Genomic DNA, 25065 nt, shown 5'->3' with positions numbered 1-25065 from the left:
TTGTTATTTATTGAAAGCCAACCCGCGACAAAATTTCAACATAGAGTAAGCAAAGCAAGAAAAATTAATCAAATTATTTACGACAAGATGGTTATCAAAATTAATTTTTTTGTATCATAAAAATTTGCCAGATATCGTTGTAAAGGGACTGGTGTTCCTTCTTTTGTGTGACAACTCAGCGAACTGATTGATTCGAAATGAAATATTCGTTTCTGAAATCACCAGATATTTGGATATCATCATCCCTAGCGGTAAATTACTCCGACTGACAATAGGAATAAAGTATGTCTATTTAACCTTCACGTCTATACAGGCGATCACTGCTATCTTGTTGAACGCGAACTCGACCTATAGATCGTTTTTTATGTTGTTACTTATCGATCTTTAGGTATTTGTCTGTCTGTTTGTCTGTCTGTCAGATGCACGCGATATCTCACGAAGGCGTGGTTGGACCTGCTCCAAATTTTGCATGTGCATCCATATCTCGGACCAGAAGCCTATTAATTTCGGATGAATTATGTCGTATAATTAGCGAGTTATTAATTAATTAGTGATGGGAAACGCGGTGTCACTATAGAGTCATGAATCGAAACCGCAGTTTCGATCGATAAGTCTTCGGTCTCCGACCGATATTCTCGTTTTTGATCTTGTTGTATTTTGTTATCGTATCAAAAAATTGCTTTTCTCATCAACTACTGGATCAATTGCTTTGAAATTTTCATTGGTTTAAGATTGTATTTTTCGTTAAAAGGCTATTACTTTTATTTATTTCAAAAATTTCTGTAGGCTCTAAAGTCTAAGGGATTCGTTTTTTTCATTTTTTATCAGCGATTACATCAATAAAATTAAAAATTGCGCTCCTTATATTTACAGAAATAATTATACTTGATAGTGTAAGTTCAAAATGAAGATCCAGTTTACCATATTATGTGTTGCGCTTCTCATCTGCTCTGCGATGGGATGCGAATACCATGAGAACTTGAAGGTAAGATAGTGGATTTTACTAGATCTGACATGAGCAAACTACTGCCCGCGGGCCAAGTCTGGCCAGTTGGGCAATTCAATCTTGCCCGCCTGATGTTGCCACGACCAAACTAAACCCAAATTTTGAGCTTAAGAAATTTGTTAAGATCGCGATTGAATTGAGTTTTGGATCGAGTTTATAGTTTTCCATTTTCGTAAAACTGAAAATTGTGTTCATAAATTGTAACTTTTTACGTCACACTTACATGGCCCGCCAGTCCAGGTGGAAAATTTTTTTGGCCGTACCTTGCCCGCCCCTGTTAGTAACTAGTAAGAGACACAAAGTGACCTATGGAACGTTTTGTTGTTATGTTGTTACTTATCGATTTTAATCGGTAAGTATGTTGATAGGTATTTGTCTGTCTGTCTGTTAGATGCACGCGATATCTCACGAAAGCAAGATTGAATCTGATCCAGATTTTGCATGTGCATTCATCATATGTCGGACCAGAAGCCTATTGATTTTGGATGAATTATGTCGTATAATTAGCAAGTTATTAATTAATTAGTGATGGGACACAAGGTGTCACTATGGAGTAAGAGCGCTGTTTTGGGGATCCCCTAACTTTCGATCGATAAGTCTTCGGTCTCTGACCGATATTCTCGTTTTTCTTGTTGATATTTTCTCCTTGTTGTTATCGTATCAAAAACCACTTTTCTCAATAACTACTAGATCAATTGAAATTTTCAGTGGTTAGATTGTATTTTTCGCTAAAATGCTATTAAATTTATTCATTTCAAAACTTTTTGTGGGCTCTATTTTATTCATTTTTCATTTCGAAATTATGTGTGATGACCTCTTGAAAGTGAATACAAGTTATTTGTAGCGGAACCCATTATTTGAAATGTAAAATAAACCATTTTCTGTATCACATATAGCAATCTTGGATCGCTTTTTAGACCCTAATGACTTCCAAAACCCACATTTTCCGGACCGTATCCGCTAGCTAATGCGGTCTAACTTAGTAATTAGAATTTCAGAAATTTACTTTCTGGTCCTACTGATATGCAAACCGCTGCTATTTTCAGAGAGGCTTGATGTTTTATGGTCATGCATCGGTGATCGCTTTCCTTTATAAAATACTTGACCAATTTTCAGTGGATAAAGATCGTTGTAGCTGCAAGAAGGCTATACTTTTTATTTGTTCCTAAATTACCTATGAGATTTGTTATTCCATCCAAAATTTCACTGTTTTATTTCTGTTCATGAAAACATGGTGGTATCCACATATCTTTGTTGTTTATAGCGGCTGCGTCTTCAGAGAGAACGAGAAAACGCGCAAAGGTTGCGGGATCTGGCGAGTCAGAATCTACTTAGACAACAGGAGAGAGCGTACAAGGATGTCAGGCAATCGATTTATGGAGACGGATACGACCACTATGCATCGTCGTATGTTGGTAAGTAATTCTGTTCATGCTTGAGCGAGTTTGCCACACTTGAGCAAGTTTGCCATTCTTATTGGTGAGTAATTCTGTTTACGCTCGAGCGAGTGTGTCACGCCCAAATGGGTTTGCCACGCTTGAACAAACTTGTCACCTTTGAATGGTCCCGTCACGCATGAACAAGTTCGTCGTGCTTGAATGAGTTTGTCACTATTGAGCAATATTCTAATTTTGGTACTCCCGTAGTATGTGTACCACGTTAGGGTTGGGCCATAATGTTATTCTTATTTTCCTTATTTTAGTTCTATTACGAGTTTGGGGACTGTATGTATTAGCCAGGTGTATATATTCCGTTTCTTTACACAACTTGATGTGAAGTAGGCGAGCAAAATTAGTTACCTACATATTGGTACACATACTTCTGGAGCGACATGTATTCTAATTTCTAAAATGGGTTTATTTTAATTCATGGCGCCTCCTTGACGTGGTGACTATGTACTTGGAATATAATTGCTGTTTTATATAAGTCTGTTCAAAGCAAAGTCGCAAACTCTCATTCAAAAGTAAAAATAGCCTTAATAAAAGAGTTGGTGATACGCTGAGAGCTATACAGTGGGCATGTGCAAACTATGGCCCGCGGGCCAAATCCGGCTCATTATGTGATTCAATCTGGCCCGCCAGATGCTGCCACAACCAACTGAAACATCTATGTTGATGTTTTAGCCAAAAAAACTCAAGGAATTTGTGGAAATTGCGATTTAATTTATTTTCGTCGCGAGGCTCATTGTTTTCTACTTTTGCAACTGTAAATATTGTGCATACAATTTAACTTTTTACGTCACACTTACATGACCCGCAAGTCCAGTTAACTCACTATTAGATGTCCATTTATCAAGATGTCTTCATTTCTGTATTTGCTAAATAGTCTTCTGTAATGGAAAAACAAAAAATCCAAAAGTGGTTAGGGGGTGGGGTAATGTTCAAAATACGACGCAAGTACTTAAAATTGGCGTGGCACAATCTTTTTTGCGTATGTTATTCTAATCCCACCTGACTACGTCATTAAAATATTACGTCACAGTGCCGTACTAAGGCTCTCTTATATATACTAACTGTCATCCAAGACGCGCAGATGATCAGACGAAATCGAGCAAGGTATTTCTCTCGTTTTCTCGTCGTAACGATCCCGATATGAGAGATATCGCTGGCGTTATCGTTGGCGAGATGCCATTTTGGGCGATCGTAGGTATAATTTATCAAGCTCTTCGACGTGATTGTGAGGTCGCAGTGACGTAATCTTTGAATGATGGAGCCAAGCGGGAGCTAGGAATAACATATGCAAAAATGGTGAACATGCGCCAAAATATTTACGTCCAACGCTCCAACTACTGCTAATTAGCGCCAGATATTATCAAAGTTTCAAATCTTATCTAGAGTCAGAACCTCCAGAAGGAAACAAGTGGTGTGGCGGAACGAATGAATATTACTGTCCAATTGACTCAACTTGCGTAGCATCTGCAGGTGGCGAGTACAGGTAAGTAACTCGTACAGTAAGGGTGTGCAACATATTTTGTCGGTGGGTCATAAAAAAGTGGCTGCCATCGATTTGAACCCAAAAATAAGGACATCAAATAAACATAATAAAATAATTAAGAACGAAATGTAACAGACAAAATGTATCCATGTCAGTGCGACCCGTGTCTAATCATACTTTGCACAAGAAAGAATTTGCTCCAGCAGTTCTTTATTCTTAGAAACTATCTGTTCCATCTCACTTCCAAGTTCAATTTAACTTGTGCCATGAATGCGCGTTGCAATCAATGAGGTGCTAATATCATTTTTAGTAAAGCAATCATTTGAATTGACCAATCTAAGTGCCTGGTATTATAACCTCCATCTCTAAAATGAAGCAAAATATAAAAAACATGTCAAAATAAGGACGTTTTTTAGAAATAAAAACAATAAATTTTTCTAAGACAATGACCTTCAAAATAAGGACAAATCTTAGAAATAAGAACGTTATGGCAGCCCTGAATATGACCAACTTCAGACATATAGTTGGGACACACGTAAAGAATAGAATGCGGCTTTCAATCAGCCTTACAGTAATAAAGGCATCGGGCAAAACGGCAAAAAGAGCGAAAAATATTATGTATTTTCACCAATGTGGGTGACGTTTTGAACATAAACTATCGGATCAGGATTTTAGTTTGATGGGGAAAATTCTGAGTGCTCGCCGGCGCATCTCTGATTATCCTGCGTAGTTTCGCAGATTCGAATCCTACATGGAGATAGTTATGAGCGAGATGATTGCTGGACTCCTCGCCAATTGCAGTTTCAAGTATTTCAATCAGCCTTACAGTAATAAAGACATCGGGCAAAACGGCGAACAGAGCAAAAAAATATTATTTATTTTCACCAATGTGGGTGACTTTTTGAACATAAACTATCGGATTAGGTTTTTAGTTTGATGGGAAAAATTCTGAGTGTTTACAAAAACCACACTGACTTTTTATTGAAATAATTTGGTTAATATCGCTTCAAACTATGACTAAGAAATCAGTTCCAAAATAATTTAATTCATCGCTCGCTACAACATCACAACAGGCATTCGTTTGGCGCACCTGTTTGGGCGCTGTCCGATTTTGTGATGTACTTTAGGACAAGAGCGTAGCTAGCCCAAAATTTATTACTTGAGGGGAGGGCAATTTTTTGTATAATGACATAATATGACTCTCACTCGTGCCTTTTCCTCCGAACAAGGCTAGATAAGTGTAGCCACTGATATCTAATAATATCATATTGAACTTCTCTGCATACGTGATTCGCTGTCAAAGTTATCAAAGGCATATAAACGGACATTTTCGCATATCGCGTTTGGTCCATTCGGCGAGGTGGCCCCTCGGCCCCGCTTCAATTTCTGTTTGTGTATCAATATATCCGATTAAACATCATGAGGATGTGAGACATTTTATTTATCAAAAAATTACATTTTTAAAATTTGGATTATTGTGGTGAAAAAAATCCGTTTACGCTATTTCCAGTCGTTGCATTAGAATTCCAGATTTTTCCATTTGCAGTAAATTATTGAAGGGTGCAAGACATGGTATTTGTTTCGACTTTTGTTTCTCTATTCCGTGGGTTCTAAAACTTTTGGTGTTATGGAGCCCGTGAAAAGGCCGACTAATATTTACGGAGCCTCACATTAAATTTATAAAAATAAAATCGTGTTGTTACTCACCGATTACTGTTCGAAAGTAAACTAAAATAATTTTACTTAATGACTCGGATGTAATTGCTGTTTCGTATTCAACTAATATTAATAAGTAAACGAATAGCTTGCGAAATCCTCTAGATCTAGAATATATATATGTTGCAATTGACCTGCGTTCTATTTTTTGAGGTCAACCTGTGGTACATATAGCCGTTCACAAGGGGCATAAGCAGGGGTATCGAATTCAGTTTACCTAAGAACCGCTGGAGGCGAGGTCTAGTTGTGTCCGGGCCGCATCAGGTTTTCCACAATGAAAGCTTAGTTCAAAAATTTAAATCTTCTCAAATTTCTTTATAAATGACAAAATTATAATCAAATGAAATAATAACTGAAGATATCAAGAATTAGTAATTAGTGATTGTGACGTCAAAAACCGGGAACTCATAACTTATAATAAATGTATTAAAACATTAATAATGCAAACTGAGCTAGGTGGCCCAGTAATTTGGCGGGAGCCACAAACTCTTATCATGCGGGCCGCAATTGGCCCCCGGGCCGCGAGTTTGAGACACCTGGCGTAAAGCACCAAATAATCTAAAAATATCTAAAAATATTTTTTGTTGTTTTCAAAAATGAAATACAAAGAAAACAGTGCAATTTTTCTAAATATTTCAGGGCAGTCTTGCCCAACCTTTATTGGTATTGCGAGATACGAGAAAATGGCGTGGATGTTGCTGCTCTAGTGATTACAGTACATTATTCTAATTTTTTGTAAAATAATTTAAACTTTTTACTCCAGATGCCGATTTGCCAGCCAAGTACAAGTCACCAACGACCACAGCTCCCACGATCACAGCTCTCACGATCACGGCTCTCATGGAAGCACTCGCGTGCACGTACCTTATGTACCGGTAAGTGATTTTCATAGATATGAAGTCATGTTCGATTTTTAAGCGTGTTTCATGAGTGCAACCCGAATAAGATTTCGTACCAGGGCTTTTCAACCATTTTATCATTGTGCCCGCAATGACAATTGGGCGCTCCGGAAGTATTCGTATCAAGATGACGCACATCCTGAACAACCAAACCTGATACCCATACTATGTTCAGGTTGTGCGCCATCTTGGTACGAATACTTCGGGAAAACCGACAATTGTACAAAAAAACATCTATAAATGTAAGAAAGTCAAACATTTCTCGGTTCGGCATTAGGGGTACGTTTGCCACCGCATCTATGATTATCCTGCGTAGTTTCGCAGATTCGAATCCCACATGGAGATAGTTATGAGCGAGTTGATTGATGGACTCGTGGGGTGGGGTTCACGTAATCGCTGGTCGGTTACGACTTCCTCTACCATCAAGTTCATGCTTCCGAAAACAAATAACTGGCTAACAAATTCCATACCCGAAATCGACAGATAACCGGACGAAAGGCGTGGTTCGCCTTGTAAATCGTATCCAATTTCGTTGTTGTACACTCCAACAATATCAATCATATAAAAATTTTACAGAAGATAAAATGAATAAAATACAATGACCGCCTTGCTATCGGATTTCTCTCACAACTTTTAAATGATAAGCGTATTCTTTACGCCAGGGGTCGCTCGCGGGCCAAAATTAAGGTTTGCAAGATTCGGCGGGTCGTACATTTTTTTTAGAAAGTTAAAAACCGAACAGACGGCCGATGAATCACGATTTTTTTCACACAGATCAGAAGTTGAAATTTTAAATTTCAAGCAACGTCCTTCTAATAGTCTTACTTAAAGAATTTATTTAATGTAACACTTTTTGTTGCATCAATCTTGACACGTTTTCTTTGTAATGTTCATTTTCAACCATAATTGTTCGGATGCATATGTAATTCCAAATATCGATAATTTTTTTTTCGTATTGTTTATCAAATTTGAATAGAGTTTTCTTTCAAGAAGATACTTTTTTATAAAAATCAAGCAGTGATATATCCCTCGAATAGAGATTTATTTACTCTTTGACTTGCATCTCAAAAAAATTTATTTGAATAATTTGGCGTCATTGAACCCTTTGCACTTAGCATCAACCTTTCAGCGTTTTGTTGCCATTTGTCTAATTATATTTAAGTTATAGGCTCATCAAACGAGTAGTAGTGAATTATACACTTGTTAGGTTATATTATAGTTTAGTCTACTCGTGTCTCACAATAAATTCTGTTACGTAAAGAATATAATCGTCAAAAGTCAAAACAGTCGTTTTGTTACTATAATTCAGTGAAGCGTCGCGGGTCGGAATATTTTACTCCGCGGGCCGTAGGCTACGGCCCCTACCAAACGCTTAACACGTTGCACCAACCGCCGAGCCCACATTTAACAATTTGACATATTTTGCAGCGACGTAGGCTTACGTATCCAATACGTACCAGCGGAGTTTCAAGCACTAGAACCTACTATCCGAGTACTTCGGGCAGTTCTAGATATCCCAGTACCGGAGGGAGAAGATACCCTATCAGCGGCAACAGAGTATACTACCCAAAATACACTCGCCGTACAGTGTATACGTGTCCTGAAGGAACAGAGAGATTCAATACCTCGGCATCGAGTTTCAGATGCGATGGTAAGTCGGAGTTATACATCTGGTGCCACGTGTCACAACCAAACTGAAATCGAATGTTTTAGCTAGAAAAAATATTTGATTGTAATTAAGTTTTATTTTGGCACGAGGCTTATTGTTTTTCACCTTTGATTTGTAACACTATGAATATAGTTCATAAAATTAACTTTTCACGTCACACTTACATGGCCCGCCAGTCTAAGTGGGCAAAAGTTTTGGCCCCTGGTTCAAAAACCTTTTCCACCCCTGTTCTACAGCGTCTTTGCGCTAGTGGATTCATATATATATAATGCAAGGTGGCTACTTTGTTTTTTCAATCTTTCTTGGATCCTTGACTAGTATTATGTCCGAGTTGCACTTCCATGTTTGTAAAGTTCAAGTAGCTTATAAGTGGATAACTGTTGTAGTATTAATGATGAAGTATATTAGTAGTTGTCTTACAGCAAATACTAAGCAAACTTCTTCTTCAAGAAAGACATTCTTACGTTTGGGAAACGTTTATAGCAGGAGTAAAGATGACTATTCTACAGAGTGACCCAGAAAAAACAGAAACCATAGCATTTGAATCATATTCTAGACTAGAGAGAACATAACTTTTATGCAAAGCACCCTCAATTACTGCTGAACCTTTTGGGTTCAATCCAACACAATCAGAAGTCAAATGTTAAATGAGTTTTCTTTCTTTTAATTGAAGTATTTAAGAAATCAATTTTGTTTTGTTTTTTGGAAGGGAGGGCACTTTGTATTGAAAGGTAAATAAAATTATATTTATATTTTTAGATATTGACGAATGCATCACTGATGAGAACAAATGCGAAGGTGGATGCAAAAACGTTCCCAGAACTTTTCACTGCACGTGTGATGCCGGATTTCATCTCGAAGAAAAGTATAAATGCGTAGGTGGGTGTCTATGAAGTTTCAGGGGTGGGCAGTTACTTTTCCGAGTTGGCCAGTTACAAATAATAGACTTGGTTACTGTACCGGAGGTTAAAACGGTATATGAAAAACTATGAATGAAAAACAGTCCATTTGCAAAAGATAGTCCAACAGCTAGGCTGATGTTTATATACTAATAAGAAGCACAGTGTAACAACAATCGGGGCCATTATGACGTTTTTTTCATCGATATTTTCAACGGAAATTTATTACCATGAAAATTTAAGCAGGCGCATATGGCCCGGATGAATTTTGATGGGCCAAATTTGGCCCGCGGGATGTAATTTGCATATCTCTGTTCTATTTCCCGCAGGGCCCAGATGTCGAAGTTAGACATGTGTTCAATGGAGTCGTATATTTTAAGTTCGACATTCGGAGAATAATTTCCACTGAGTTGGACCCAAAAAGCATTAGGAGAGAGTGTTGCTTAAATATATGGACATGAAGTAGGAATGCAATCTGCCACAGTAGTCCACTGGTACCGTACTAGAGCGGGGTTCTAGGAAATTTTGCCGTAGGAAATCTCGCCGCAGAAAATTTCGCCGCATAGGAAAAATCGCCTCAAGAGCATTTGCTGTAAAGCAAGTATTTGGGATAAAAACAGTTGGATTTTGAAGTGCCTTTTTATTTGAAAAATATTCGATATTTGCATATTCTAACGCTATAAACCTAACGGTTTTTATCAGAAATACTTGTTTTACAGAAAAATACTTTTGCGGCAATTTTTTATGCTATCACGAATACTTGTTTTTCGGAAAAATTTCCTGCGGAGAATTTTCCGGACACGCTAGACTAGAGCGGACTACAAAAAATAAATGTTTATAAATAGCAAATAACATGATTAACAACAACGTAATAACAAAACGATTCATATATCCATTTCATGTCCAATATGCGGGGCATTGGAGGCTAGTTTAAAATGTTTTCGCTGAAGTGTTATTTTAAATTTATTGAAATTTAAATTCTGAATTACCCAGAGCCGTGATTGCAGACATTCTATAATGATATAAAAAGTCAAAAATTTTCAAGAAACCCAGAAAATATTTTAGGCGGTTTAAAACTGGATTGGCATGTTCTCGCTGAAGTAATATTTAAAATTTCTCGGAGCCGGATTCTAAATTGCCCAGCGTCGCAATTGCCACTGTCAATGGCAATATAAAAAGTCAAGAATTTATTTGAAGTAACCCAAAAAGCATTATAAGTAGGGCTTCGAGTCCTAGTTATGCATGTTCTCACTGAAGTTGATGTCGTTTTTTCAAATTTCCCGTTATTTAAATTCGGAGTGTAAATTCTGGATTCTCAGGGCCAGCAGTCCGATTTCGATAATTTCAATGCTAATAATAACAAGACAGCAATGCTCAAATATATGGACATGTTAACTAGAGCGAAACAGTCTTTTGACACTACCGGTACATTTAAAAAATTTCTAAGTTTCGCGTAGCAGGAATTTATAGAATCAAACCGGACAGACCAGTGTTCCCATGGTTAAAATGAGCGAAATTTTGGACGAAATATCATATTTTACACGAAATTTAGAAATAAATAAAAGTAATAGCCTTCTTGCAAAAAAAATCAATCTTTAACCACTGAAAATTTCAAAGCAATTGGTCCAGTATTCGAAGAGAAAAGCGATTTTTTAATGATAATGATGACGAACAAAAACAACAACACAATATTGAAACGATCGTTATGTTACCTAACGTGTCCAAAAAGTCAAAATCTTTAAAGAAATCCAAATCAAGTGTATTTAAATTTTCCAGAGTTCGAAGGTGGCGTCAAATTTTTTTTAGGACCAGGAGTGAAGAGTAGGGGTCAGAGTTCAATTTTTGTTTTTAATCCGGATCGATCGAAAGTTTTCTTCGACTTCTCTCCCTGATTATAAGATTTGCTTATAGTGGTTAAAAAAGCTGTTGTCACTAGAAAACTATTACTTTAATTTGTTTGCTAAATTATTTAAAAAATCTAATATTTCATCTAAAATTCCGATGTTTTATTCTTTATTCACGTGAACACGTTTTTATCACAGTGAGACGACTGTCTTCCGTTTTGATTTTGAAAACTCCTGCTACGCAAAAGTTATTTAATATCGTTAACACACTGTAGAATTGCTCGTAGGAAAATAATTTACTCTCACTCAGAGGTAAAAAAGGGGAGTCACAGTGAAGTGACAAGAGCAACAAAAATTTTGAAAAATTATAATTGTAAATAAAAAAGGATCTTTAGTGGGAATACCCCAACAAAAAACATTGCAGACGCTTAAAATATAAAAATTTGTAATTAATTAAATTTGTAACAGTTAGGGTTAGAAATGCAGACTGTGCTGGAATGTCAAATTCCAAAACCATCGCTGAATAAGTCAGAGACCGAAGACTTATCGATCGAAAGTTAGGGGATCCCCAAAACAGCGCTCTTACTCCATAGTGACACCTTGTGTCCCATCAATATAAGATGAATGCACATGCAAAATCTGGAGCAGATTCAATCTCGCTTTCGTGAGATATCGCGTGCATCTAACAGACAAACAGACATACAGACAGACAAATACCTATCAACATACTTACCGATTAAAATCGATAAGAAACGATTAAAATCGATAAGTAATTATTGGGGTGTTCTCTCAAATCTCACAATTTGCATTGGTGGTGGCTTTCTACAAAAAATACATAAAAAATTATAGGGGCGAGTAAAACATCCTATGAGATTAAATACTATTTTCGTTGCCAACAGAGAACCTCACGAAAAAATTCAATTCTTTTTTCATTAAAAAATTATGTTTTTTCAGACACCGACGAGTGCGAAAGAAACGTATGCCAGCAGAAATGCATCAATACCCCGGGCAGTTATGATTGCGAATGCAACGAAGGATATGAGACTGGAAGACGTTACGGCTTGTGCATAGGTAGTATTCTAATCAGACTCATTAGGATAATAATCGATAACCATGTATGATTGCACCAGAGGGGTCTGTGGCTACTTTATAAGCAAGGTTTGTCCTTATTCTTGGCTTATTTTTAGCTTGTGTCCTTTATTTTTGGCTTGCGTGTCCTTATTTTGTTCTATTTGGACTTCATAAAGAAAGCTTTGTGTTGTTTGTCTTATCGCCAAAGTTTTACTGTGGCATCATAAAAGCAACACAATTTTATTTGGAACACAAAGAGGCAAGGCACAGATAGGCATGGAGTATTAGTTAGTGTGGCGATCCTTAGGTTTTGTCGTGGTGGTTATTTTAGCCTAAATTTAAAAATGAGCAAACGTAGGAACGTTTTTTGTGAATACGGAAAAGAATTCAAAGTTAAACAAAGCTTGAAGGGTGAGTGCTTCGCACACTGTGACGTCTGTAATTGTGACATCAACCTGGAGCCCATAAGAAAGCCATCTATTTCTGCTCACAATGCAGAAATTTTTCCAGTCGTCCTTATTTTGGGTTCCAGATCGATGGAATCCCTGTTTATAAGGCTAGATGGCACAAGTGAGCGTCGCATCACGTCATTATATGAAAAAATGCTGAGTAAAATGTTCAGCACTGAAAGTTGAGTAAGATTCATACGAAGGCGCTGTGGTGTGGCTCATCGTGCTAAGCGTAATGGGTTCGCAGGTTCGAATTCCATGTCAGTGTCACTTTGTGTTTTTTTTTTAAAGTGCCTTCAGTTTGACTCGCTTTCTCTCAACATCGGTTATTAGTCAAATCAGTCAATGACTCGAATGTCCCCAATACACGGCCATTTTATTACTCCCGAAGTACGGTATGTGAACCAAAATGGCGGACGCCGGAACGTAGTATGTGTACCAGGTTAGGGTTAGGCCATAATTTTATGTACAAATACTACGGGAGTCACTTGGCGAGTCCCCGAACTCGTAATAGAACTAAAATATAAAAAAATTGGAATAAAATTATGGCCTATCCCTAACCTGGTACACATACTACGTTCCGGTGTCCGCCATCTTGGTTCACATACTTAGGGAGTGCCGCCATTTTGAATTTAACTTCTACTAATCGTGGTTTGAAATTACAGACATCGACGAATGCACAGTCCAGGAACCATGCAATGCAAGTCAAATTTGCACAAATCTTTGGGGACGTTATGAGTGCGACGATCCGGAAGAGTGCCCGGAAGATTACCAAAGGTCAAAGGATGGTGAAATCAATGCGTAAGTTATTGAATTTCTTCTCTAGGGGCCAATAATGGACACGAAATGTACATATGGATCCAGTGGCGCAGCTAAGGGGTTCGGGGTCCATACAACCCCACCTCGCCCTTTTGGAAACTTTGAAGAATGAAAAAGTCACTTTTAACACGTGCGATTGCATTTTTTTAAATTCCCGATTGATTCGTTTTGTTAAATGTTAGTCAATTTATTTTTATTCTGCGATTGAAATCCTATCCTATTTGGGTTTGGATATAGGATAGGATTTCTATATTTATCCCGGAGCAGAGGAAAGACGATAATACGGCTTAATCATACGATGAACTCTTGTCCGTAGTCAGTTATTTGTTTTGGTTGTGTAGACTTAATGGTGGAGTAAAGCGTAACCGGCCAACGGATACGTGAGCCACCGGGAAGGAGAAATTCTCTCGCACATAATTCACCCCACAGAGGATTTTAACCTGTGAACGCAAGCAGGGGTAATCAGAAGGGCGGTGGCGAGCGTATTACTAAAGTTCATCACAATGCGCCACACCGTCGAGCAAAATATTAACCAAATTAAATGTAGCCTGACATCCATCATTTGCCATCTCAAGATAAATTTCAATTATCTAATACATTTACTAACCTGAATTTCATTTCAGAAAATGCATCCTTGTTAACACCTCCCTCGCCAATGCAAAGACGCCACATTCAATACAGTACAAAAAAATGGCGGTGCCGGCACTCGCAAGCCGTAACAGAGAACTGGGTACGATGAAGTTTTCAGCTGCCACGGTTACCTCTTATGACGGTTCAGTGGTATATAGACATCAGTATTCCGCTCAGCTAGTTAACGGGAACTCTGACTTCAGGTAAGGTGTTATATTTTTAATTCATTTTTTCAAAGTTAACGCGCAGTATAGAAATATTTAACTGGCGCGGCGGTGTGGCTCTACGGGCTAAGCGTTAGGAATACGTTCGCCACCGCACCTCTAATTACTCTGCGTGGGTTCGCAGGTTCGAATCCCATGCAGGGATGGTTATGTGCGAGAGGATTGCTGGACTCCTCGCCGTCGTTGGGTGGTTCACGTAACCGCTGGTCGGTTACGGCTTCCTCCACCACCAAGTCCATGCTTCCAAAAACAAACAATATAACTAATCCCATACCCGACTTGGAATGGTAACCGGACGAGAGGCCGGGGTTCGCCATATGGATAAGACGTCTTATCGGCTTTCCTCTCCCCCGGGATAAATATGTAAATCCTATCCTATCTGCCCCACTGGTCTGGGTTAGGGTAGAAAAACATTGTGGGTTGTATAAAATACGATCAGGACCGAATCATAATCTTCAAAGGCCCTAAGCCCTGAGGACCCAATGTAACTAATGTTCAATGTTGCTCGAATTGAATAAGTTAGTTTCAATATTCATTACTGATTTTGATGTAGTCGTCATACCTACAAACAGTGGTGGGATTCAGCCGGTTCGCACCGGTTCTACATAATCGTCTCACGGAATTTTGTGAGATCAGTGAACCGGTTAGCAATACTAGTTACTGTCAATGACTTTTTGTAACAGAACCGGGTGAAAAATATGACTTTTGTGATGGAATTGGCTGACAAATAAATTGAATCTCACCACCGCCTATAAACGATTATAACAAGGTTTAGGACGGTACTTGAGAGAAAAATAAGCAGAATTTATTCCAACCGGGCCAATTTTGAGGTCTGAATTGCCTGAACAACTCGAATTATTTGATTAAATACTGAGGCACTATTGAAAACTTGGTTAATAAAATTTCTGTGCTGCTCACCTTTCTTTGGTGCCCAAAGCATGTGCTTTTTTTGCCTAATGGATAAAACTACCCTGAGTGGGGCCGAGCTACTGGAGAAAAATACCAACAAATTCTGAGTAGTTGCCACAACGATACGTAATAATTTATCGATCTTAAGATCGGTAAGTATGTTGATAGGTATTTGTCTGTCTGTCTGTTTGTTTGTTTGTCTGTCAGATGAACGCGATATCTCACGAAGGCGAGGTTAAATCTGCTCCAACTTTTGCATGTACATTCATAATATCTCGGACCAGAAGCCTATATTGATTTTGAATGAAATATGTCGTATAATTAGCGAGTTATTAATTAATTAGTGATGGTAAACACGGTGTCACTATAGAGTCATGAATCCAAACCGAAGTTTCGATCGATAAGTCTTCGTTCTCCGGCCGATATTCTCGTTTATATTGTTAGCTGTTTTTTTTTAAGCACAACCAAATTTCGGCTAAAATGACTTTGCACATGTGACACCGACGAATTAAAAAATCCCGCTGCCGACTGCGGGAAGTTTATAAATACGAATCCAATAATATAAACACGCCGTACTCCGGGTTCATATCCATGGGTCAAACACTCACCTTAAAGCAGTGGCTCGTGCCGTTTGAACAGGGGCGCAAAGACTGCAAAAAAGTATTCATCATAAATAGTTTCAATAAAATAATTTCAAATTGGGAATAACTAAAACTCGTCTTTTTACTCAAATAATAACGCACAAGTACCTCAATTCAATAAGAGTCATTATAAATTGCCAAACAACTATCAAGGAGGCGCATTTTTAGACTTTGCCATGGCCGCCATTTTTTGTAGATACGCCACTGTTCAGTAGTGAGTGATATATATTTATTCAAAGACCAGATTCAGCAAATTTAATTGTTAATGATAAGAAAGTCTGTGATTTCTGACCAGTGCGATGTCACAATATCCCAATATTTTTCGATTTATAACTTTAATTAGGTATATTGGAAACCATATGCCTACAACCGTCACCTCACCTCACAATATTTCGGTCATTCGGTCAAGGAATACCGTATTTTACGAACCATAAGGAAGGTACTTAAATCCCCTTTTCATCAAAAATCGATCGTGCGCCTTGTGAGCCAAAGCCGATATGTCTAATGTATGGATCAAGTAGTGTTTTTGCTTCATTTCTTACACCCAAACCAGTACCGGTATCATTGTTTCATGAACAAACCGTTGTTTTATTTATTCATTTTTTTTTAATGAAATACAGTAAACAATAGATTATAATATTTAATAATAATCAGTAGATTCCAAGTTGTAAAATTTCAATTTTTGGTGCTCCCGAAGTATGTGCACTAAGATGGCGCACAATCCAGAAATAATATGTGTACCAGATTAGGGTTATCATGTTGTGCGCCATCTTGGTTCACATACTTCTGAAGCGACTATTTTTTTTTAATTACATATCTGAACCTTGGGTGTCGCTGCTCGACAACCATCTTTGGTTCCTCGCGACTTCCCTTTTCCAAGTAAAACTGTAAATATCATTTTCTCGTAATTTGTGCTCAATTAATTTTTTTTACTGCTTTTAAAAAATGATGATCTCGTAGTATTTGTGCCAAGATGGCGCACAACCTGAACATAATATGTGTACCAAGTCGGGGTTGGCAGGCTGTGCGCCATTTTTGTACGAATACTACGTGAGCGCCGAAAACAGAAACTTGACTTGATAATAAACATAAACCATTGAGTTTTGTTTAATGAGCTCTGTACGGTAACCCGGTTCCCTGGGTGAGCATTATACATGGACAAAATTCAAATCTAAAAAAATTATTGACGGAGTGTTCACTATTAGCGCGCTTTTTTGCGAAAATTGCGAAGCACTTTCGCAACTTTTTTTAGGGACTGCGAAATAGCACTTTTTTCCGATTTTGAAGAGAAATAGCACTTTTCTTCGATTCTGAATGGAATAAAAATTCAAAGTTGACAAATATTTTCGTGTGAGTATTAAGTTGACAAATAAGTAACATACTAGTACTTTTGTAACTCAATTCTGCATATCATAACGATATTTACGGGAATTCTAACCTATGTGGTGAAGACATGGAAGATAAAGCTTTTGCATTAATGGCAAAATTCTTGTTTATAATATGATTATTATACAAGCACACTGATTCCGCTTCCATGGCGAAAACGCTCGGCGGCGTCTTTGAAACCAGATGTCCGAATGCAAGGCAGTGCGTTTCTCTAAACGAGAGTGGTCATGTGACTGTCACTGACATCGATGAATTGTGACCAAAGTACACGATTTTCTAGTACTGGTTTGACACGTCTGTGTTCTCTTCTTAGTGAATTTACAGCCATTCAGAAATTTCTGATACTCGACAGACATTGTTTAGTAATGGAATGTAAACTTGGGCCATTGTTTGTTAAATTAGAAGAAACTTTTAGCAGCATCTCACAGATTTGCAAAATCGCCAAATTGACAAAATACATACGTCGTCATATTAACATTTTACAGCCATTTTATTGTAACCACGAATGTTTAAAGCAAATTGCGTTTCGCGGAATTTTGCGATATTCAGTATTAGCTAGTCTAGTCATTCACGATAAATCAAACTCAGACCAGGGTCAAAAATCAATCTAAACTATTTCCTCATTAATATGCGAGTAGGGGTGGGCAAAATCGAATATTTTTTCGAATTGAATATTTTTAACGAATAAGGAATATTTTTTATGCACAGCAGGAGTCTAGAACGTCGGTCGAAAAATTAGCAAGGAAGCCTTTTCTACTGGTTAATTTCGTTAAAATAGCTAATTGTTTTTGTCACCGCAATCGTTTTGGCGACTATATCCTGGGTTTGGCAATCCAGGCTTACGCGTGCGTTCACATCGGCAACAGCTGTTATGGGCATTAACGACAAATTTCAAAACCAAAAAAAACATTTGCGTTGACTTGATATTACCTATCAACGTTTGTAAATTTACTGTCCCAATTTTAAGCGAATGGTATTATTATTATCGATGCCGGAATGCAGATATTCAAGACGATAATTAACTTTTATAATTTTTTTATGGTGTCTGTATTAATTTACAGATAAACCTCGCAAATCTGAGATTGTGCCAATCCTGAATGTTGATTTAAAATTGTGATTAAATAATTCGGCAATGAAGGCATTTCTGCGTGGCCATAAGACGAGATGACTTTAATAAACAGCACTTCTTTAAGTATATTTTACATATGCGACTAATGCTAAAAACATTGGGCTCGAGTGCTCTGGTGCCTAATCAGGCGCTAATTGCAACTGATTCAACTCAAGTTTCAACGACTTATTTCGTCTTCACGATATGTTATCTTTTTTATTCGGCGCTGATAATGATAAATAAAAAATGTGTAATTGTTGATTGCAATTCCGGAAAACGTATTTTCCTTCCTCACCATGAAACGAATTTAACCGCGGTTAACCGCGCATTGGAAAGCAAAACACAATTTATTAACATTACTTTACAACGAGTTACGGGTAAGAATTAACCAGACGGCTATCGCTAACATGTAGAAACAATAATTTTGAAACGATTTTGTATAAAGCGTGTCAACATCGTTTTTGTAAATTTAGAAACGTCGATAAGTAAGACAAGTAAATAATGTATTTTATGGAACTTTCATGAGATATTGGTGAGAAATATTATTTTGACCATGTCGAAATGCCATTATTGCCGATTTATTCACGTGTTTAGTTACTATCAGTGTTTTAACCCAAAGCTGAGTTACGTAAATACTTAACACTGAGTACTCAAGAGATGACCAATTTGCGGAGTTTTTCAATTATTATTTAATACGAAAGTAACACGGACACGATCTAAAATTAAAAGCATAGAAATGTCAACTATCTGCTTCACAAATATCGCATCCCGGGGTCAGTAATAATATTATTGTTCGCTTAAACTCGGGACCATAATTTACGAACTGATACAAATCCTACACAGAAGATAAAAATCAGAACAAAATCAATTTTCGTTGTGAATGCGCTCATTAATAGTTGTCTTTAAAATCTTCGCCGATGTGAATTCACAATTCTATCCGAAATATAAAAACCAAACTACGATGCCCGCCGTTACGTGAGAATTAATATTTGCTAGTGAATAAAAACATGCTTTAATATAGTTTAACAACACGATCGCGGCGACAAAAAATTTACTGCAGCCTTCGATTATGACAAAATTATGAAATAATCATTGGATGCCAATAAAAATTTAACTTCATTAACAATAATTTTCAAGTAATAGTTTCACATTTTCATGATTTTGATCGTCGCTACATGCGAGCGTGTTTTTGTACATATAAACCATGATGACACTACTGACATCTGCGAGTTATAGATCTCTCCAAATTTAATTTTCGCGATTTTTAATGTTTCATTTCTAGATGCGGATGCCCGCTGACTACGGATAAATGGTCGATGTTTTAAAATAGGACTTCGGACCGTTGGGCAAAGAGAGGCGGGCTACACGTAACTGCGAAATTTCGCCGTGAACGACCTTACATTTTAGTTATAAACGCATTACGTCGTCGCGAATTGCAGTTTTGGTGTAATGTTTTAACTTCCCCCTAATCTCCCGTTGAAAAAATCCTGTCTGCGCCCTTGCCCGGTGATAATTATAGCTAAAATGTTACAATTTTATTTACGGAATTTGCAAATTCACCATTTTGATAATCACGCTCTAATTATTGGTGCAAAAATACTCAAAATATAACGAATTTATTCATTTCCATGTTAATAAGCGCGATTCATGACGGAGACAGTGTGCGTTGTTACATCGAAATTCACGATTGATTTTACGTTACGTTACTCTTGTTCACGATTTCAACACTCCACCCGCCATGCATGGCTGAGTGGAAGGTTCACATTTTCGAAACATTACTTGGCCAAGGATGGGAGGGATCACTAACGAGCTAATTGAAAGCACATTAAAAGGATTATGACTTGTCATTTTTTTCTGGTTATAGCCTGTACATGTTATACCATGTGTGGGCTCTCGGAACGTCAATTTAACTTTTAATTTTCGACAATCAATTGTATGTGCGGCTCCTACATGAAACGGCTAATTCATGCTGCCAATATACGGAGTTTGAAATCTGGGATATTTATTTCGAATAGTCTATTTATTTTGACTCTTCTAAAATTAGGAAGCTTTGTTGGTACCTTTTTTGGCGCAAAGTATGGAATTGAAACGATACGAATATTTTGCCCAGTCCTATAGGCGAGGTTATGATATTAACGCAGAGAATACTTGTAAGCATATCACTGGATGGAAATATTTTGCACCAAGATTGTTTGCAGAAGTTGATTTATCGAATACACGGAAAGTATTTATTTATCATCTCACTTGCGAACATCGGGGTTTGGGCGGAATTATACGATTATGTTGTTGTTTTTAAATAATAACTTTTTCGATGAATGTTTATTTTACTTTTGTGTATTAATTATGATATGTTGAGTTTTCGTTTATTTCAAATTCGAAATTGTCCGGAATACTCAAACAGGTGTAATAAGTGTAATATTGATAGTATAGTGTAATCGAGTAACCAACTTAGAAGTCTTTAGAGATGTCTAATGAACTTGATGTGTTACGGGTGTCGTAACCCCCGTTTTTTTTTATTAAATTTGATTGTTCTACCTTCCGCTTATAAAACAACATCGTTATACTGTCATCTAAGGTAACTCTCGCGACCAAATCTTTTTGTTCTGTATGGCATCACCTTAGCGCCATTTATTACCGACTGAATTTTAATTGTGTTTTATGATAAGTTATTTTCTGTTAGTTGGCGCTGATAACGTCGCTAATTTCTGTATAAACATGGAAAATTTTAAATATGTTCCTTACGTCTCTGCTATAATTGACAAGCGATAGCACAAGATCCAGCATCAAATGATAAGCAAAGCTATTTTATAATCATGGGTTGCTTAATAAAGATTTGCTAATTATGGCAGGATATAAAGAACATGGCCTGAAATATATTATTAACAGAACGATGTTTATTTTTCAGTCGACGAAAACCCTTAATAATAACGATTGCCGAAATCGCGAAAAAAATGAATACGGATTTTTGATTGTGATCAGATGACTGAGAGGGCACATGTTTTTTTCTCTGTTCAAAGCAGATATAAAACGAATACCATGTTGCCGAAAAGCGGTTACGTGTTATCTTTCTTTAGCCAATCAAAATAGTGGTAATGGTATATACAAGAGGTTTCTAAACTTTACAAACTCGGAACGCAATTAATATTAAAATTACAAGTAATGGTGCATGGAAAAACGAATTTGATTTTATTGAAATTGAAACGCACACACATAAGAGTTTTACATTTCATGCACAACTAACCGATGCTACATGTGAGATTTGTGTACATGAACGATTATATATCGCGATTATTTATGTGAGAATGCGTACTTCTCTTTCAACTTAAATTTCCAGGATTTCGGCGTTCACGTGGTCGACTAAAAAAGATTTATTAAATGGATTGGTCTTTCGCGTCACACTCAAACCACTATCATGTCATTCGTTTATTTTTTACATTCATGTTTTTTTTCAAGAATCACCCTGTTGTATTTCCTGTACCTTCGCAAAGGAAAACTCTTTGGTGTCATCATTACTATTAGTGTAATTGAAAGTGGCGTTGAGATGCGAATATTTCATACTAGGTCTGCAGCATTAGAGAGAGCGTTATTTATAAATGCTGGAAGTACATGGCATTTCTAAAAAATTTGCAAATATATGATGTTTTCTACCCGATTTGAACTAACTGGCACGCAAACCAATACAAGTCGATATTTGAAAATTACACGTCTTAGCGTAATCCGTGAGACAGTATAATATAAATTAGGCCAAGCTAGCTCATGAAAGGGATTTCAAAGTGATCTTGCGTAATATTTCGGGAAAAAAATCTTCCATAGAAAGTAGGTCACTCTATCTATAAAAACAGCGGTACTTTCACGATGATCTTGCGTTATTTCCCAAATCTCTTAAAAGGGAAGAGGGCGGACTACTTTCAAGCATATTCTTTCGGACGAGAAAGCGTGTTATACTAAAGCGATATTGGTGATGGGTCATGGGGATGTCATTTTGCCCGGGTTTTGTACAAATGACCCCCCTCCCTAGCTATGGCCGGTAGTAACTAATATCTGCATGTATCAATCGGTGTCTGTTAGATGGAAGAAACAAGTTTGCAAGGCTTGTCTGTTCAGGCGGGAGTGCGCTTCGTTACTGACGCTGGTGGTTGATTGCACTAAACTTTTATTCCCGACAAGTGTGCTTATCAGGTATCCTTTGATGAATTCCCTTGTTTTTAACAAGGGTTTAAACGAAACTCGTTAACGGAAAGACTTCAATTCACAATATTAACGGGAGGATCGCTTTTTCGAGTATCTATGCTGTTTGAAATGAGTTTAAACGAAAGCTAGGGCACCTAACTAGTTAAAATCAGAAAAAGCACTTTTGCACTTTTTTTTTGACTGCGAAGCACTTTCGCACTCATAATTTCCTTAAGAGTTAACACTGTTGACGGTTCACCTTATGGTCAGTAAAATAAGGTGCAATCGTAGTTCTTTACATATTAATTGCTGCTTGTATGAAGAATTATTTAGACTGTAAAAAAAATGGTACTCCTGTAGTATGCAAACCAAGATGCCGAACACCAAACGTAGTAGGTGTACCAGTTTATGGTTAGGCCATAATTTTATTCCAATTCTCCTTATTGTAGTTTCATTACGAGTTCGGGAACTAGCCAAGAGACTCCCGTAGTATTTGTACCTAAAATTGTAGCCTATCTCTAACCTGGTACACATACTACGTTCCGGTGTCCACCATCTTGCTTTGCATACTTCAGGAGTAACAAATTATATTATATTTTCAACTTTTTCAGCATTAAAACGAATAGAGAGAACAATGGTATCGGTGTGAGGTTCTACAATCGGAAAGCAATGACAGCAGACGTTCGTCTTAAAATGGGATTATTGATTACTGACGTCATAACTCCCGTTACCTACTCCTACAATCCCTACTCAAGGTATGGCCGACCCGGAATTGTTACTTCATACCAGAAAATTGTGATCACGGTTATTCCACAGAGTGACAAATAGACTGAGGAATAAAAATTTAGAAAGGTTGTCAAAGAACTTTGGACAAAATTCGTTAGCTCCAAGAAGAGCTTATTTTGTCCGTCGATTTGTATTATTCATAGTGTTATCAAGTCTTTGTAACTGCCACATAAGCCGTTTCATTGACTTTCCTCTCAAGGAGGATTCATGTGAAAGTCTCTATCTTCATTTCCCAATTCCGTGCCTCCTTATAACAATCACCCGTATATCTAGTTCATACATTTATATCGAATATTCGAATCGAATAGTGAATTAGTCGAATCGGTTCAGAGCGTAATTTCGAATAGCCGCCATCTGTTTGTTTTCTTTCCGCCAATGGTCGAGGTGAATTTCCCAATTTTTGCAATGTAATTCTGACATACCTATTTTCTGTATTGATTAACTCATAAAAAAACGTGTTTTTTATTGTGTGTGAACGCTCAGCAATCTGTCTGAGTGATGTATTCTATGTTTTCAGTAGTTCATGTGTTGACAGGATCAATTGCAATAAAAAAGTCGCATACAATTACATATCTCCCATTGACTGCCAAGTATTCGAGATCCGATTCGATTCTGAAATCATCAGGTATTCGAAATGCCCAGCCATACTGGTAAATAAATCCCAATTTATTTAATTGATCTCAAATTTGAGATCCGACCCCCCATCCCCCATCGCTTTTTAACAAATGTAACACTTTTTATAAACTAGCCTGTTAGAATTTGATTATTTCGATTTAAAACATCACGTAAACGTAGAAACTTCTTTCATTTTGAATAAATAATTGTACATAGTTGAAATGTTTGTCTATATTTTCAATTCTGAGTTTTTAGGTCACCGGTTTTCTGACATGTTGTTCAGGCGACGACAAATTAACAGGGAGTAAAACTCCCGACTAGGGTACATGTGTGCGCTAAAACAGCGTTTAGGAGACTAAGGCCACTGGACTTGTCATCAACTAACCGCTAATGAGACATAAGTCAGTGCGCGACTTGACTCAACTCGCTACTGGGGTTTTGGGGACTTCTAAGCAACCCTACATTTTGAAAAAGTGTTGTTGTTCTTCTCCAATATTTAGCCGTTCATCGTGTAGGACAGGGTCGTCTAACCCGTAGACCGCGGGCCAGGTCTGGCCCGCAGAAGCATTTCCAGTGGCCCGCGCTGTATTTTTTGCGATTAAATAAAAAAAATGAGCAAAACTATTTTTCGAGTGATGTAGTATATAAAGATTTGATACAAACGATAAGTTAATTTTTCTGAAATGCGCTCTGCCAGCCCTTTCAAACGAGCCGTGAGTGCCATTTTGAATCGAAACCAACTGGGAGGAGATATCGATAAATAAAGGTGCCAGGGTCACTTACGCACTTGGTCTTTTATTACTCTATATATGATCTGATCTGTGAGACAATCTTCTTCTATTTTATCACGGAGTCTCTCCTTTAAATGTATAACTACCCAAATACCACTTGATCAAACATGGTTGGGGCAAAAGTAATAATTGCCAATACTGTGCGTTTAGGCGTGGTACGAACATACATAATATTCTTGATGTTTCGGCGCTAAGACAAGCTAAAGTGAAAGAGAGCTACTTGGTGGCATAAATAATCGCAAAGCAATCGGAGCCATTCTCAGATTAAGAATTCCTTAAGGAATGTATTGAAATAAAAGAGGTGTTTGCAAAAATAAGTCTGTTAAAACAGACCGTGTTGAAGAGCTTGGGAATTCTACAGCCGCATAAATGGTTGGGAAACACAAGGTTTCATTTTTTTAATAATTGTGAAAGTTTGGTGGGAGGGTATTGCTTTTTTTTTAATATTAACTTGTAGACAGTGTAGCAAAACTAGAACTAAGAAGATTTAAGAAGGTTT

The 25065-nt window shown here is 37.3% G+C and overlaps 1 protein-coding gene across 1 annotated transcript; it reads left to right on the top strand.

Moving 5' to 3' along the window:
• Nucleotides 1-871: 871 nt before the first annotated feature.
• LOC120331824 (uncharacterized) lies at nt 872-23997 on the top strand. Its single transcript, XM_078113600.1, has 10 exons — nt 872-985; nt 2271-2421; nt 3841-3940; nt 6420-6531; nt 7984-8206; nt 8984-9103; nt 11922-12038; nt 13153-13288; nt 13930-14139; nt 22986-23997. Exons 1-10 carry the CDS (start codon nt 905-907, stop codon nt 23200-23202), a joined length of 1467 nt encoding a protein of 488 aa, XP_077969726.1. The 5' UTR covers nt 872-904; the 3' UTR covers nt 23203-23997.
• The last annotated feature ends 1068 nt before the right edge of the window (nt 23998-25065 follow it).

The sequence above is a fragment of the Styela clava genome, chromosome 6 (assembly GCF_964204865.1).
Source record: "Styela clava chromosome 6, kaStyClav1.hap1.2, whole genome shotgun sequence".
Classification (NCBI taxonomy): domain Eukaryota; kingdom Metazoa; phylum Chordata; class Ascidiacea; order Stolidobranchia; family Styelidae; genus Styela; species Styela clava.
The sequence above is the reverse complement of the archived record's forward strand: the minus strand, read 5'-3'. Positions and strand labels throughout refer to the sequence as shown.